This window comes from Pongo pygmaeus, chromosome 3, assembly GCF_028885625.2.
Source record: "Pongo pygmaeus isolate AG05252 chromosome 3, NHGRI_mPonPyg2-v2.0_pri, whole genome shotgun sequence".
In the NCBI taxonomy this organism is placed as follows: Eukaryota; Metazoa; Chordata; class Mammalia; order Primates; family Hominidae; genus Pongo; species Pongo pygmaeus.
The window spans coordinates 1,387,104-1,399,233 of NC_072376.2; the positions used below are offsets into that span (position 1 = coordinate 1,387,104).

The 12,130-nt window shown below is 57.8% G+C and overlaps 1 protein-coding gene across 3 annotated transcripts in view; it reads left to right on the forward strand.

The window, feature by feature from the left end:
• The window catches only part of UVSSA (UV stimulated scaffold protein A), a 46,897-nt gene that overhangs the window by 9,227 nt on the left and 25,540 nt on the right, over positions 1-12,130 (forward strand). For all 3 annotated transcript variants that reach the window (XM_054484496.2, XM_063663466.1, XM_054484497.2), the window contains exon 8: positions 9,269-9,380. In XM_054484496.2, coding sequence (XP_054340471.1) covers positions 9,269-9,380 — 112 coding nt within the window. The remainder of the gene's footprint in view (positions 1-9,268; positions 9,381-12,130) is intronic.

Here is a 12,130-nt window from a genome sequence, read left to right on the forward strand (position 1 = left end):
GGCCTTGGAAGTTGGAGGGTGGGGAAGCTCCTTTCAATTAAGTGCTGAGCCTGTCGTTTTCCCCAGGTCAGTGGCCCCGCGTCCCCGACATGGTGGTGTGCAGCCCCCCCCGGGGGCCAGCAGAGGGCGAGCTTGCTTTTCTCCTTCAAGTCTGAAACTGACTCCCGGAGAATTTATAGTCACGTGGGAGCCCACTGGCCTCGCCGCTCGTGTGTGGCTGCGTTTGTGGGTGCTGGTCAACACCTTGCTCCATGAGGAAATACTTTTGTGAGTTGTGACGAAAGTATACCTTTTGCAATGCGAAAGGATGCTGGTCTAGGCTTGGGAGGAAGATGGTGAGTGCCGTCAGCACGTCAGGATCAGGGTGAGCCCACTGCCCATGCCCAGCGCACTTGGGCCCACAGGATGGCAGCCGCAGGACCGGGCCCCTATGCCAGCCCCTGTCACTGTTGCCTAGTGGGCTGCGTAGGGGCTGCTGGCTGGGCTCACGGGCGCTTCCCTGTGGCTCACATTGAGGCCCTTTCAGGGTCACTGCCTGGTCTCCACGGCACGGGCAAGGCTTGCTGGAGCCTCACACCGAGACCCTGCACCAGGCACTGCACCGGTGCACCTGCCGCCCTGGACTCACCTGGCACGACTTCTGCAGTCTGCAGACAGTTTTGTCTGAAGGTGGCCGGTGGGCCTTTGCCTGGCAGTGGCAACCCCTGGAGTAGCTGGCTTATTGGTGAGGGTCCACAGAGCAGAGGGGTGCTGATGGGTGGCGTGGTCTGGTCTCATCAGGCCTGGGCCCCTCCAGCTGGCAAAGTCCTTTAGTACCAGCAGCAGTGCTGGGGCTGGGGCAGCCAGGTGGCTCTCCTTGGCCTGAGGTTCTGGCAGTGGAACCTTCTGGAATGCCTGGTCCTACCCCTGCCTGCATCTCACAGCTCCACAGCATCTGGGATGGCCCCCAAGTGGGGCTGGCTGGTGGAAATGAGTCTGGGCAGCCTCCAGGGCTGCTGGCAGCTCGGCCTGCTTGGGTGAGGATGAGGAGCTGCCGCTCCCTGAGTCAGGACTCTAATTCAGCGCGGCCGCAGTACCAGCGAGGCCTGCAGGCTCCCGGCCATGGCTGACTTGCACCCACAGCTCCACCTCACCCTGGTGGATGCAGACTCCCCCTGTGTGCCAGGGACCCTGTGTGCTCTTCATGAGTGTTCAGCTCAGCCTGGCCCCTGCCCTGTGTGGGCTCAGGAGTGCTGGCCTCCCAGACCTCTGCAGGCTGCGGGCTCCTGCTGGCCGTGCCCTCCTAGAGGCAGCACTAGCCCCTCCTGCCACAGGGCTGCTCAGGGGTGCTATATTCAGGGCGTGGTCTGTGGGGGCCAGGGCCCATAACACAGGTGTGGGCCGGGCCATGCAGGAGGGTACTGGGCAGGGCACGGCCGCCTGAAGGACCCCCAGCAGCTGCTGCTCCCACCCACCAGGTCCCGGGGACCCCGCTGACACTGTTAGCTGTCTCTGAGCTTCTGAGTGACTCTGACATGAGCGTCTCACACCCCACATGGTGGAGCCGCCAGCACTGTCCCTCCATGGCACACAGGCAGCCACCCTGACCCAGCGCCCGGGGCCTGCTGCCATCCCACTGTCCTTCCTCACTCCTGCTGGCCGGGGGCCCACTCCTGACCCATCTGTATGCGTCCTCTCGAGTTCTGAGTGGTGGCACTGGGCGGGGGGTGTCTGCGGCCAGGACTGATGGTGCTTGGAGGGCCCCTCGCCCCCTTTGACCACATGGTCCGGCCAGCAGATGTGCCCCAGCTGTGCTTCAGAGCTGGTGAGTGTGCAAGGGCAGCAGGGCCTGTGAGGCTGGATTGAGGATGTCACAGCTCCGGTGGGAAGGGAGGCGCCACGCTGCTCCTTTGTCAGTTGAATGGACACTTTCTAGACTCTTCTCCGCAAACTGGTTTTTTTTTAAAGCACCGCTCTGAAGTCCTTGGAGATTTTGCTTGCGGCAGCTGGAGTGCGAGGAGCTGCCTGGAGATGAAGTGATTGGCGGGCTCGCCTGGCTCAGGTGAGCGATGCTTCCCAGAATAGATGCCGTGGCGCCACTGCAGTGTCTGCCCATCTAGCTCCTGGCTCCACGCGGCTGCTGCGTCCGAGTGGCGTGTGTGCGGCAGGTGGGGCTGGCTGGCGAACGTGGATGTTAATTAGAGCCGTTTTAATTGGAAATTATGAACGAGGTGCTCCTCGTTAATTTTCGAACAAAATTTACAGAGGGTTTAAATCACTTTCCTCCGTGTCTCCCTATTTAGCTCGGGATTGGCATCGTTAACTCCGTGTGTAGAACAGGGCACGCTAATTCAATCAAGCCTGATTTAAATATTTTTAGAACTTCCAACAAATGTGTAGGAGATGGGAACATGGAACGCTGCTAGCTGCAGGCAGGAGGCAGGAGCCCAGCCCCGGAAGGCCCAGCCTGTCCTGTGATGTCTCCGGCCGGTGCTCGTGCTGAGGCTCTCCTCGGGCAGCCACCCGGGAGCAGACACCATGTCTTTCCTTTTTAACATTTCCCACTTGGTTTCTACGTAATACTGTTTTCCTTTTGACACAGATGTTCTGTCTTCAGAAAATACTTAAGCGGGTTTGAATATGTGTGCTGTGCATTTGGAGTGCCTCTGTGTGGCTTCTGTCTGGGGACAGATGTTCCGTCTTCAGAAAATACGCTGGTTTGAATATGTGTGCTGTGCATTTGGAGTGCCTCTGTGTGGCTTCCGTCTGGGAGCAGGCCGAGGGTGAATCTCCTGGATCGATGTGCAGCGTAATTTGGTAGATTGAGCGTCTAGCCTTGCTGCGCTGTAGGGCCGGTGTGATCATCCATGGCTGTGTCATTCACTGAGCTGATAAAAATCCTCGGGAAATTTCACATTGCTTGCTGCCAGATTACATAGCTCAGATCAGATCACCAATTACTTTGTATTGTGTAATTAACAAAATATTAATTTCCTATCAGCCAGTGAGTCAGAAACTCATCTTAAGCATCGTTCTCTTTAGTACCGTCAGCGTGGCTCTCTCTTTCCTTCTGCTAGTTACCGGGTTACTTGTTTCCATGGCTGAAAGATACGGGTTTGTTTTTGTTCTCGCCGATGTTGAGTCTGATGTGGCAGCCACATGGGTTTGGCCGTGGATGCGTCCTCCATTGCCCACAGAACCAGAGTCATCCCCCCGACTCTGGTTTTCTTTCTCTGTCGGCCGCCTGCCTGCCTCCTCCACCGGCCTCACCACCAAAGCTCTGATCTTTGGAGTTAGATGCCAGAAGCATTCTGCCCTCTGATGTTTAGTGGGCTCCGGGATGCAGCTGACAGCCTCCTGGGGACCCTGTCAGCCCCTGGGATCGAGGCCCCACCTCCTTTCCCTGCTGTGCATGAGGGAAAGTTTTCTGTGATGCTCTGGAGCCATGGGAGTGTCTGACTTCCGGGAGATGAAAGGGACAGAAACTGAAAACCCAGGAATGAAATGTGGACCCACCAGGCACAGGCAGGGGAGGAGGGACCTAAATCAGCGCCGTCGGGAAACCTCGTACCGCCGTAGGGCCGGGAAACAACCTTCCTGGGTGATGGGGCCTCTCCATCACGCCGAAGGCCAAGCCTCCGCGTGTGCCGCCGCATCCCGAGGGCTGCCCACGGGGGCGGGGGCGCAGATACACAGGTTCTCTGGAGTCAGCACGGGGAACATGGGGAGAACATCTTAGGCCCAGCTAGGGCCTCGTGCCAGGCCTCCCTCCCACACTGGTGGCACAGACCTGTCTCTCGGGCTTTCACCGTCCCTCAGTACCTGTCTGCAAAACAGAGGGCACTTGCCAGACAAGCCCAGCGCTCCTTGAAACACCTCCCCATGCTGTTACCCCTTTCATTTTAAAGCAGCCCTGTGTGGTCGATTGGTTTTCCACCCCATTTTATAGACACGGAAGCTGAGCCTGGGAGAAGCTGTGTGGGCCCCGGCGTCCTTGTCCAGGCCTGGCCTCCTGATGAATGGGAGTGCGCCTGAGGGCTGCCTGACGAACCCACGCGGTGGCCGCACCCAGAGGCTGGTGCCCGCTTCCCAGAGGCTGGCGTTCTGGCCCCTGTGGGCCCTGGCTGCACTCTCCTTCCCTGAGACGGTCAGGCTGAAACAGGATCCTTTCCCGCCCCCGTGAGCCGAGTGTGTGTGTGACTCACCAGAGCGCGGGAGCAAGGACACAGGCAGCTTTCATTTTCCCAAGCCCAGAGTTAGCTTTCTCCGCAGAGCTTGGGGGCAGGAGCTACTAGATTTGGAGGCGCCAGACGTTCTAAGAAGTCATTCCGCTCTCCACTGAAGGGGGCGTTTACATAAAGTCCGCGTGACCCCTGATGCCTCAACCAGCTTCCTGAGCACCGCACACAGTGCTCCTGCTCAGTAAGAACCAGGCCCACAACCTCTGCTCAGAACGTCCTATGTGGGACCCAGGGGCAAACACCAGTTTGGCTGCCCCAGGAGAAGAGGCCGCCCTGGCCCAGCTCCATCCATCTGGAGGGCAACACAGACCCAGGACCCCCGGCCCACATCTGGTCGACAGATGTGTGTCTCCATCTGGCAGGCGGCTCCGGGGACCCAGCAGAAATTTTGCCCCTAGCCTAGTTCTGGAATCGACCTCCAGGCATCCTGTGAACCTGAGGCCTCCTCCTCTCACACCCAAGAAGGCCCCCAGGCCTGTGGTGCTGTGGTCCTGGCCCCTGCAGCTGGGACTTCAGGAAGCGGCCCGAGGCCCATCATGCTGGCTGGCAGCTCCCAAGGGCAGGTCTGTCTGAGCCTCATTCCTGGGAGTGATCTGGGTTAGACGAGAATGGGAAGAGGCCCACAGCACTGTGTTTTGTGATATTCTTGTAAGAGCGTATTGATGAGCGTAGATTTTATAGTAAAGAACCAGTCATTCTAGAAAGCAACGATTTGCTTCAGCAGAACCTCCAGGCTCTCGTTTCGGAGGTGAGGATGCGCCTGTGGTGCTGTGTCTGTGTCCAGCAGGTTCCGCTCGGCCCCGACAGTGCTGCCCGCCAGGTGCCCTTCCCGCACGCTCACTGTGGTCAGCCCTGCACCGCGCCGCCCTCCATCCTCTCAAGGTGCGTCCCTGGCAGCCGGAGATGCACATGAGATATTGGCCTGGCCGGGCAATTTGCACGGCCTTCCAGGGAGGGCATTAGCATATAAATAGCAGATGCAATGACGACCATCACAGCTGAGCACGTTTAATTTTTAGTTTATAAGATAGAATGGGTTTTTAAACGCATAGCCATCAAGGCGCTGAAAGACAAATGCAGTTTGGAACTCACTTGTCTGACGAGGCCTTACATCATTTTTTTTTTTTTTTTTATAAAAAGGGAAACAGACACACATAAAATTGAACAAAAGTGATTTCTTGGGTGAAAAGTAATTGAGACCGCGTACCAAGTTAATTAGATCGTACAAAATTTATTTAATGGCCCCAGCTGTACCTCCCAGCCTGCGTGTGGCGGACGCACCTGCCCCTTCACACGGCCTTTCCTCTTCCTTTCCTTCTCAAGTAATTAGTAACCTCGCCACCCTACTTCTGTGAGCTGATTGCATTGTATATTTTAGCCATTTTATTGCTTGTTTAATTATGATCGTGGAGGCTTATTTTTCTAAATCCTTTTAAGCGTGGGTGAGAATCCATTTGTATGAAGCCAGCAGAGGCTGGAGTGCTCCTGCCCGCCTCCCCGCGGCGGCCGGAGTTCCTTTGGAGGCGCCCTGTGCATGGGTGGTCTTGGCTCTCCATGTCGAGGGGTCTATAGCTCCTGTAGCTCCTGCACTGCGGACCAGCCTCGGGAGGCTTCCAATGCCCTGCAGGGGACTTGGCCCATTAGGGAAGGTGTGGGCACAGGTCACAGCCTCCTTGGGAGGGAACGGCCTGCGGGTGACCTGTGCCTCCCATGCCCCTGCTTTATCACAGGAAAGTCAGCTGCCAGGTCGGGGTAAAAGCAGACTGCTCTTGAGAATCTTTTCCAAACCTAACCTCATTTTGTAGACATCTCCAGCCCCAGCACCACATAGGGTGTATGATCTCCTTTCCTGGATTCTTGCTCGTCCAGAGCCCCCCAGCACCGGTGCCCAGCCCCTCAGCAGGGCCTGCAGACCCATGGTGCTGGCCCCCGGCTCCTCTGTCCCTCACCTTGAGGGCGAGTGGCTCTTGCCTGTCACCACTTGATGATTTTCTTAGAGGTGAACTGGAGGCATGTGGGACCATGTGTGGAAGGGGTGCTTCGTGCGGGGCCTCACCCTCCCTTTGGGCTCCGTGCGCTTCGAGGCCTTGGGGAGCTCTGTCCCTGGTGACCACGCTGTTCGTGTCCTCGGAACAGGCCCGTGAATAGCCACACAGCTTCCTGGGCTCACAGCTTCCCCATCTTCAGCATCCCTGCCTGTCCCTGGTGTTCAGCGTGCCCAGCAGCAGATGTTGGAGGTGACCGCACTGTGGGTCTGTGGGTTTCAGACATGAGAGTTTATCCCGTGTGAATTGAACCCTGAAAACAGCAGCTTTCAGCCTTCCATTTAGTATCAGCAGTGAAGTCCCTCAATGCTGAGTTGCTGTGGTTTGAGGGGCTACCACGGCCTCAATGGTTTCAAGCTGAAATATGGAAATAGTGGCTGTGGTGGGCTCTTGCCCAGGAGGAAGGCTTGGGGCTTGCTCAGAGGTGAAGGAAGATCCACCCACGGACCTGGCCGCTGTTACAGAGGGAGATGCTCACCAGGACCAGGGCAGCCTCCATCAGCGCTAATTTAAGAACAAAGGGGAACCCAGGGCTCCAAATTTAATCACAGAAATGAACCATTATTTGGAGAGAAAGAAGGTATAATTCCTAATAGTTAGCTGAGCAGTTGAATATTTTTTAGGAAATGAAAATTTGATAAAAGTCCCCGATGAAATTCAAGGGTGCGAACAATAAGCATAATATTTTTTGAAAATGACCCCCATATTTAAAATCTGGCATTATATGTTATGCATTGTAGCACCCGGTCCACATCTACCTTTTAGAAAATTAAAACACATAAATTCTGTTTAGTGTGTGATACACGCTGCACTGGCTGAGAACCGTAATGCCCTGAAACCTTGGGCTGCTCTCCACCTTTCATAAATTCCTGGCAGATTCTGTACAGAAATAATTTTCAGGTCCGTGGCTTGTTGTTATTCAGACGTGATGGATCGCCATCATTTGCTCAGTGCGGGAGTTAAGTGCCCCGGTCATTTCCAAAGAGTATAATTGGGACGTTTCACAGGTCAGCGGTGGAGACAGGCTTCCCTTTTGATCAGTGTTAGACTGATAACAAAAATTACAGTTTCCAGTGATTAATGTCTCCTGTGCTTCCCAGATGCTCAGCAGTGGGCTGCTCCTAAACAAAGTGCACTTGGTCTGATGATTGGTGCCGGGGCCACCTCCCAGCAGGGTGCTGGTGCCCGTGCTCCGTGGCCTTGTGTGGCCTGGCTCCGTGGGGGCCACCTCCCGGCAGGGTGCTGGTGCCCGGGCCCCGTGGCCTTGTGTGGCCTGGCTCCGTGGGGGCTGGGCGTGGAGCCGCAGTCCCCTGCACACCTGGGCTTTGTCTCTGGTGAACATATGGGCTCCCGCCCTAGGGGTCAGGGGTCAGGCCCCTCTTCAGTTGTCCTTCCTCCCTTCAGGAAACAGCTGCAATCGCAGGCGCCTTTGAGGTGTTGCTGCTGGGAATGATTTTTAGAAACGAAGGTGTGTGTCAGAATGATTCTGTTTTTCGGTTTTTCTCTTATAAACCCGTTAAGGGTCCCCTTGCTTGGTATTCCTCCAACAGGGATCTCCCTTCCGGGAAGTTTCCCTTAGCTGTGCTGTGGGAATAGGAATGCAGGCGCCTCCACCCCGGGGCACCTCCACCCCAGGGCACCACCACCCTGGCCACCCTGGGGGCATGACCTTCAGCTGCCCTAGCAGCCCTGCCAGCCCCTCTCCTGGCCTGAGGGAGCTGAAGGTGAGGAATGACCGCCCTGCTGTGCTGAGCCCACACCGAGTTTGTGGTGGGTGAGCTGCAGAGGCGGGGCTCTCAGGGAAGGCTGGTGTGCCCTAGGGGCTGCGTGTGAGCTCCCACACCCTGTCCTGGGCTGTGGCGGGGCTGTTGGAAGGATGCAGGCCAGAGGGAAGGTGAGGCGGAGAAGAGCTTGCCCACGGCTGCTTCTGAGTGTGTGGATGGAGCAGGTGATACCCACCGTGTGGCCATGTTACTGAGCAGTGGGCTTGCTACCCAGTGCACACAGAAGCCAGTACTGCAGCAGCAGCTTTTGGGAAGAGAAAGGCTTTACCAGGGCAAGCAGCAGGGAGGCAGGTGCCTCCCCGATTCTTCTTGGCCCTGTTATGCCCGCAAGACAGCTTGGCGTTCTGTTACCAACAGAGCAGGCCTGCCTGGGCTGGTCCTGTGGTTATAGCTGCGGCCATGGTGTCTTGTGCCACAGCCGTGCTATGTGGAGGAGCCACCGTCTTTCTCTGGCCTGATGAGATGAGTCACCACACAGGTCCCTGCCTCTGCCCACCGAGTCGGGTGCAGGAAGGGGCAGGGTGGGCTCAAGGAACTGGCTTTTCTCAGGGGAAAAAGAAAGCAAGCCTTCCTGCCATTCTCCAGCTCCTCAATGGGAGGAGGGAGGCGGGGGTGGCACGAGGGCTCTTCAGACTCAGTGAGGGATCCCCCCACACCTACCCTGGCAGAGAAGTGACCTTGTCAAAAGGAAATGGAGGTGGTTTTCATACAAGTCCTCAAGGACAGAATGTTCCAGAAGGTACTTGTCCCTTTCTGTTCTCTGACATGCTGTGGTCACACCAGCACCGTGGGAGAACCCTGTGTGGGGAGCTAGCCCTGGCCCGTTGCCTAAGAGCAGATGCACCTGCTCCACCTGGTGGGAAGATAACTCCCCTAAGCCCCAGGGGCACCGCCGCCCTCGCACCGGTGTGACACCATTCCACAGGAGGGCAGCACCTCCCACAGGGACCTGGGGAGTCAGCCAGGGTTACAGTTCGTGGTTTTAACATAGACTCTAAACTGCCCCCAGCACAGGGGCAGTGCAGAGGTGGTGTGATTTTGGGGAACAAGAACAGCCTTGGAGACGACCTTAAATGCAGTCCAACCGTGGCTGATGTTGGAGCCCTAAACAGGAGAAAAAGCTCCACAAGTAATAGGAATTTCCAGAGCTCTGCTCACTAGGAGCTGTGTTCATACACAGGGTCTGGGGGTTGATTTGTACTGGGGTGTTTTTCCACAGACAGAAGCCCTGGGGGATGCGGAGGAAGATGAGGACGATGAGGACTTTGTGGAGGTCCCTGAGAAGGAGGGGTATGAGCCCCACATCCCCGACCACCTGCGGCCTGAGTATGGTGAGCAGCGGGCCCCGCTTGAGGGGGGTGCCTGGATGGAGGGTCTCCCACTCAGGATGTGGCCCCTTGGAGTCATGACCTTGGGGGCAGGGCCTGGAGCCCGTCTTGTGGTAACTGCTGCTTTGGTTTAAAATGCTGCGTTTCCTGCTCATGATCGTAGCCACGAGGCCGAGAAGTCGTGTGTGTGCTTTTCCTCTGCGCTCTGACTCCATCTCAGGATCTCAGGCCTGGGGCCCTCCCTGTAGCCTGCCCCGAGGTGGGCTTCCTCTCTGGTGGTCATGCTGGTTCTCCTCTGCCAGGCAGGCCCTCAGGTACCCAAGTCTGGGGCAGGGACCACCATCCTACCCTTGGTTCTTGTGTGTGGAGTACACCGGCCTGCACACCCAGCACACCGGCCTGCTGTAAGGACGCAGTGGGGCAGGTCTCTCCCTCTGTGCCATCAGCAGCCCTGCTCAGGGACAGAAAGGTCTCACTCACGAGTGGGCTCTGGTGGGCTCCTTAAACTCGAGGGTTGTGGGTGTGATTCCTGCAGCTACAGGAGCTGTTGCTGGCAGGTGGGAGGAGCCGCCCGACGCCCTCCAGGCTCCCATCCCCGCTTAGGGTGGGTCACAGCCTCGGGTCTGGGCCCAGGGCTGCTGGGCACTCCATGGCAAGGGGCTCTTCTGACTGTAGGGAGCACTCGGGAGGTGCCGAACGCTGCCACAGCCTGTGCCGTCCAGGGCTTAGGTTTTTCAAAAATACCTCCCAAAGCCGAGTTCCCATGCCACACCCAGGGTTGTGGCCCTCGGGGATGGGCGTGGACCCAGGTGGGTCTACTCTTTAAGTTCCCCAGAGCACCCACATTGGGGTTTGCATGGAGGGGAAGCAAATGAAAACAAGACCCTCAGCTTTTGTGTGAAATGGACAAGTTGGTTTCAATCAGAGTCTATAAGAAGAGATGTAAATTTGTTAAGAAAATTTAGATGATTAGACAACTCATGTGTGAAGATATGACCCATTAAGGGTGTCATGCCGAATTAGCACAGCCAGACTTCTAACGACCTTCCATTTGTATGGTCTTGTTTACTGGGGCCTGCTGTCTTCTGCCCTGGGGCCGCCCAGGGAGGGCCCAGGCTGGGAAGGCTGATCTCCTGGGGTCAGCGTGAGCTTGAGGGTCTGGAAGAAAGCCTCAGACACCTGGGGCCAGCCGGGACCTCTCTCTGGGCACCATTGTGGCCTGGCCCATTCTGGACCAGGGTCCTGTGCTGCTTCTCCAGGGGTTCTGGCCAGGCAGGCAGAAGCCGAGGGACCTGCATGCCTCTCCCCGCCACCGACCTCACTTCCCCCACCGAGACACAGCCCCAGCTGTGCCCTCATCGGGCTTTGCCCGCCCCCACCCCCCACACACTGTTCTTCCAACACCAGCATCGATCTGAAATGGTGTTTCTGCTGATTCCCCACCTCGGGCAGGAGTCCCCACGCCTGACATGAGGGCGCTGGGGGTGCCCGAGCATGCTGTTGGCCGCCCTCAGGTGGATGAGGCCATGGGTCCAGCCCCCGGAGCGCGGTCGAAGCACAGAGGTGTCTCCTGGAGGTGCTGCAGCTGGGGCCTAGGCAGCCGTCTTGTCTGCGCAGGCCTGCCCTGACCTGGCCTGCTGGGGCTGCCTCATCTCCCGGACCCCTCCTGGGCATCTTCAGAGTCTGGGAGCTGGCACGGACCCTTGGCCTGTAGCGTCACTGACATTTCCTGGCCTTGGGCCTCTGCACGGGCCTGTAATGATGGCTTCTGAGCCTTTTCAGCAGAAGTTACACATCTTGGACGGGGTGATGTGTGGCGTCTCAAAGGCAGAAATCCACACTTTCCCTAAAACCTGACCTTGTGGCTCTCAATTATCTGAAGCAAGGCCAGAAGCGAAACTCAAACGAGGTGGCTCTCCCCAAAGAACAGAGCGGTCTCCTTTCATCAGAAGAGGTGAGGCTCCCCTGGCCTGTGGCCAAACACAACGATGACAGTGCTCACTCACTCGTCACCAGGCCTGGCCATCCCCTCCCCACTGGAGCCCAGGGGTCCTGAGCCCATCGACAATAGCGTCCAGCCAAGGGGGCCGAGCTGCACAGGCCTCGCAGCCCCTGCCGGGTGTGCTGGGATGCCTGCTCTGACAGCCCTGCTGCAGGTACACTGAGCCTCACAGGGTCACAGGCAGGCACTGGGCATGGCAGTCCCGGCTAAGCCCCACCCGTAGGCTGTCCCAGCCTGACCCTGGTTGTGAAGGCACCTCTAGATGTGTGTCTCCAGCTCAGGCCCCAGGCTCAGCAGATGATGAGCTGTCCCTGCTGGGTCCGTCCTGGTCCAGGGAAGTGTGCACAGCTGGTGCACTGGCCGCTGGTTCTTTCACTGCAGCCACAGGTCCCCACAGCGCCCTCCTCTGCTGGCTCTAAGCCTCCTCCACTGCATGGCGCCTGCCGCTTTCCTCTCAAGGCCCACACCTGCCCCGGTGGAGGGGAGGGTGCCTTAGAAGCTGGGAGCTCCATCACAGCCTTGTCTGGGGCAGGCAGAGGCCCTGGTGGTTTTATCGCCACTGATTGACTTCTTGAAGTGAGAAGGCTAACCACGTTCTACCTTCAGCCTTGAAGGTGCCGGTGTCCCCTGTGGGTCTGGCCTGGGTACCCCGGGCTGGGAGTCGCCCGGGTGCGAGCAGGCGGCACCAGCTGTACCAGCCCCAGGCGAGGGCTGGAGGGCCCAAAGGAGGGGCAGGCCCTGGTGACACAGC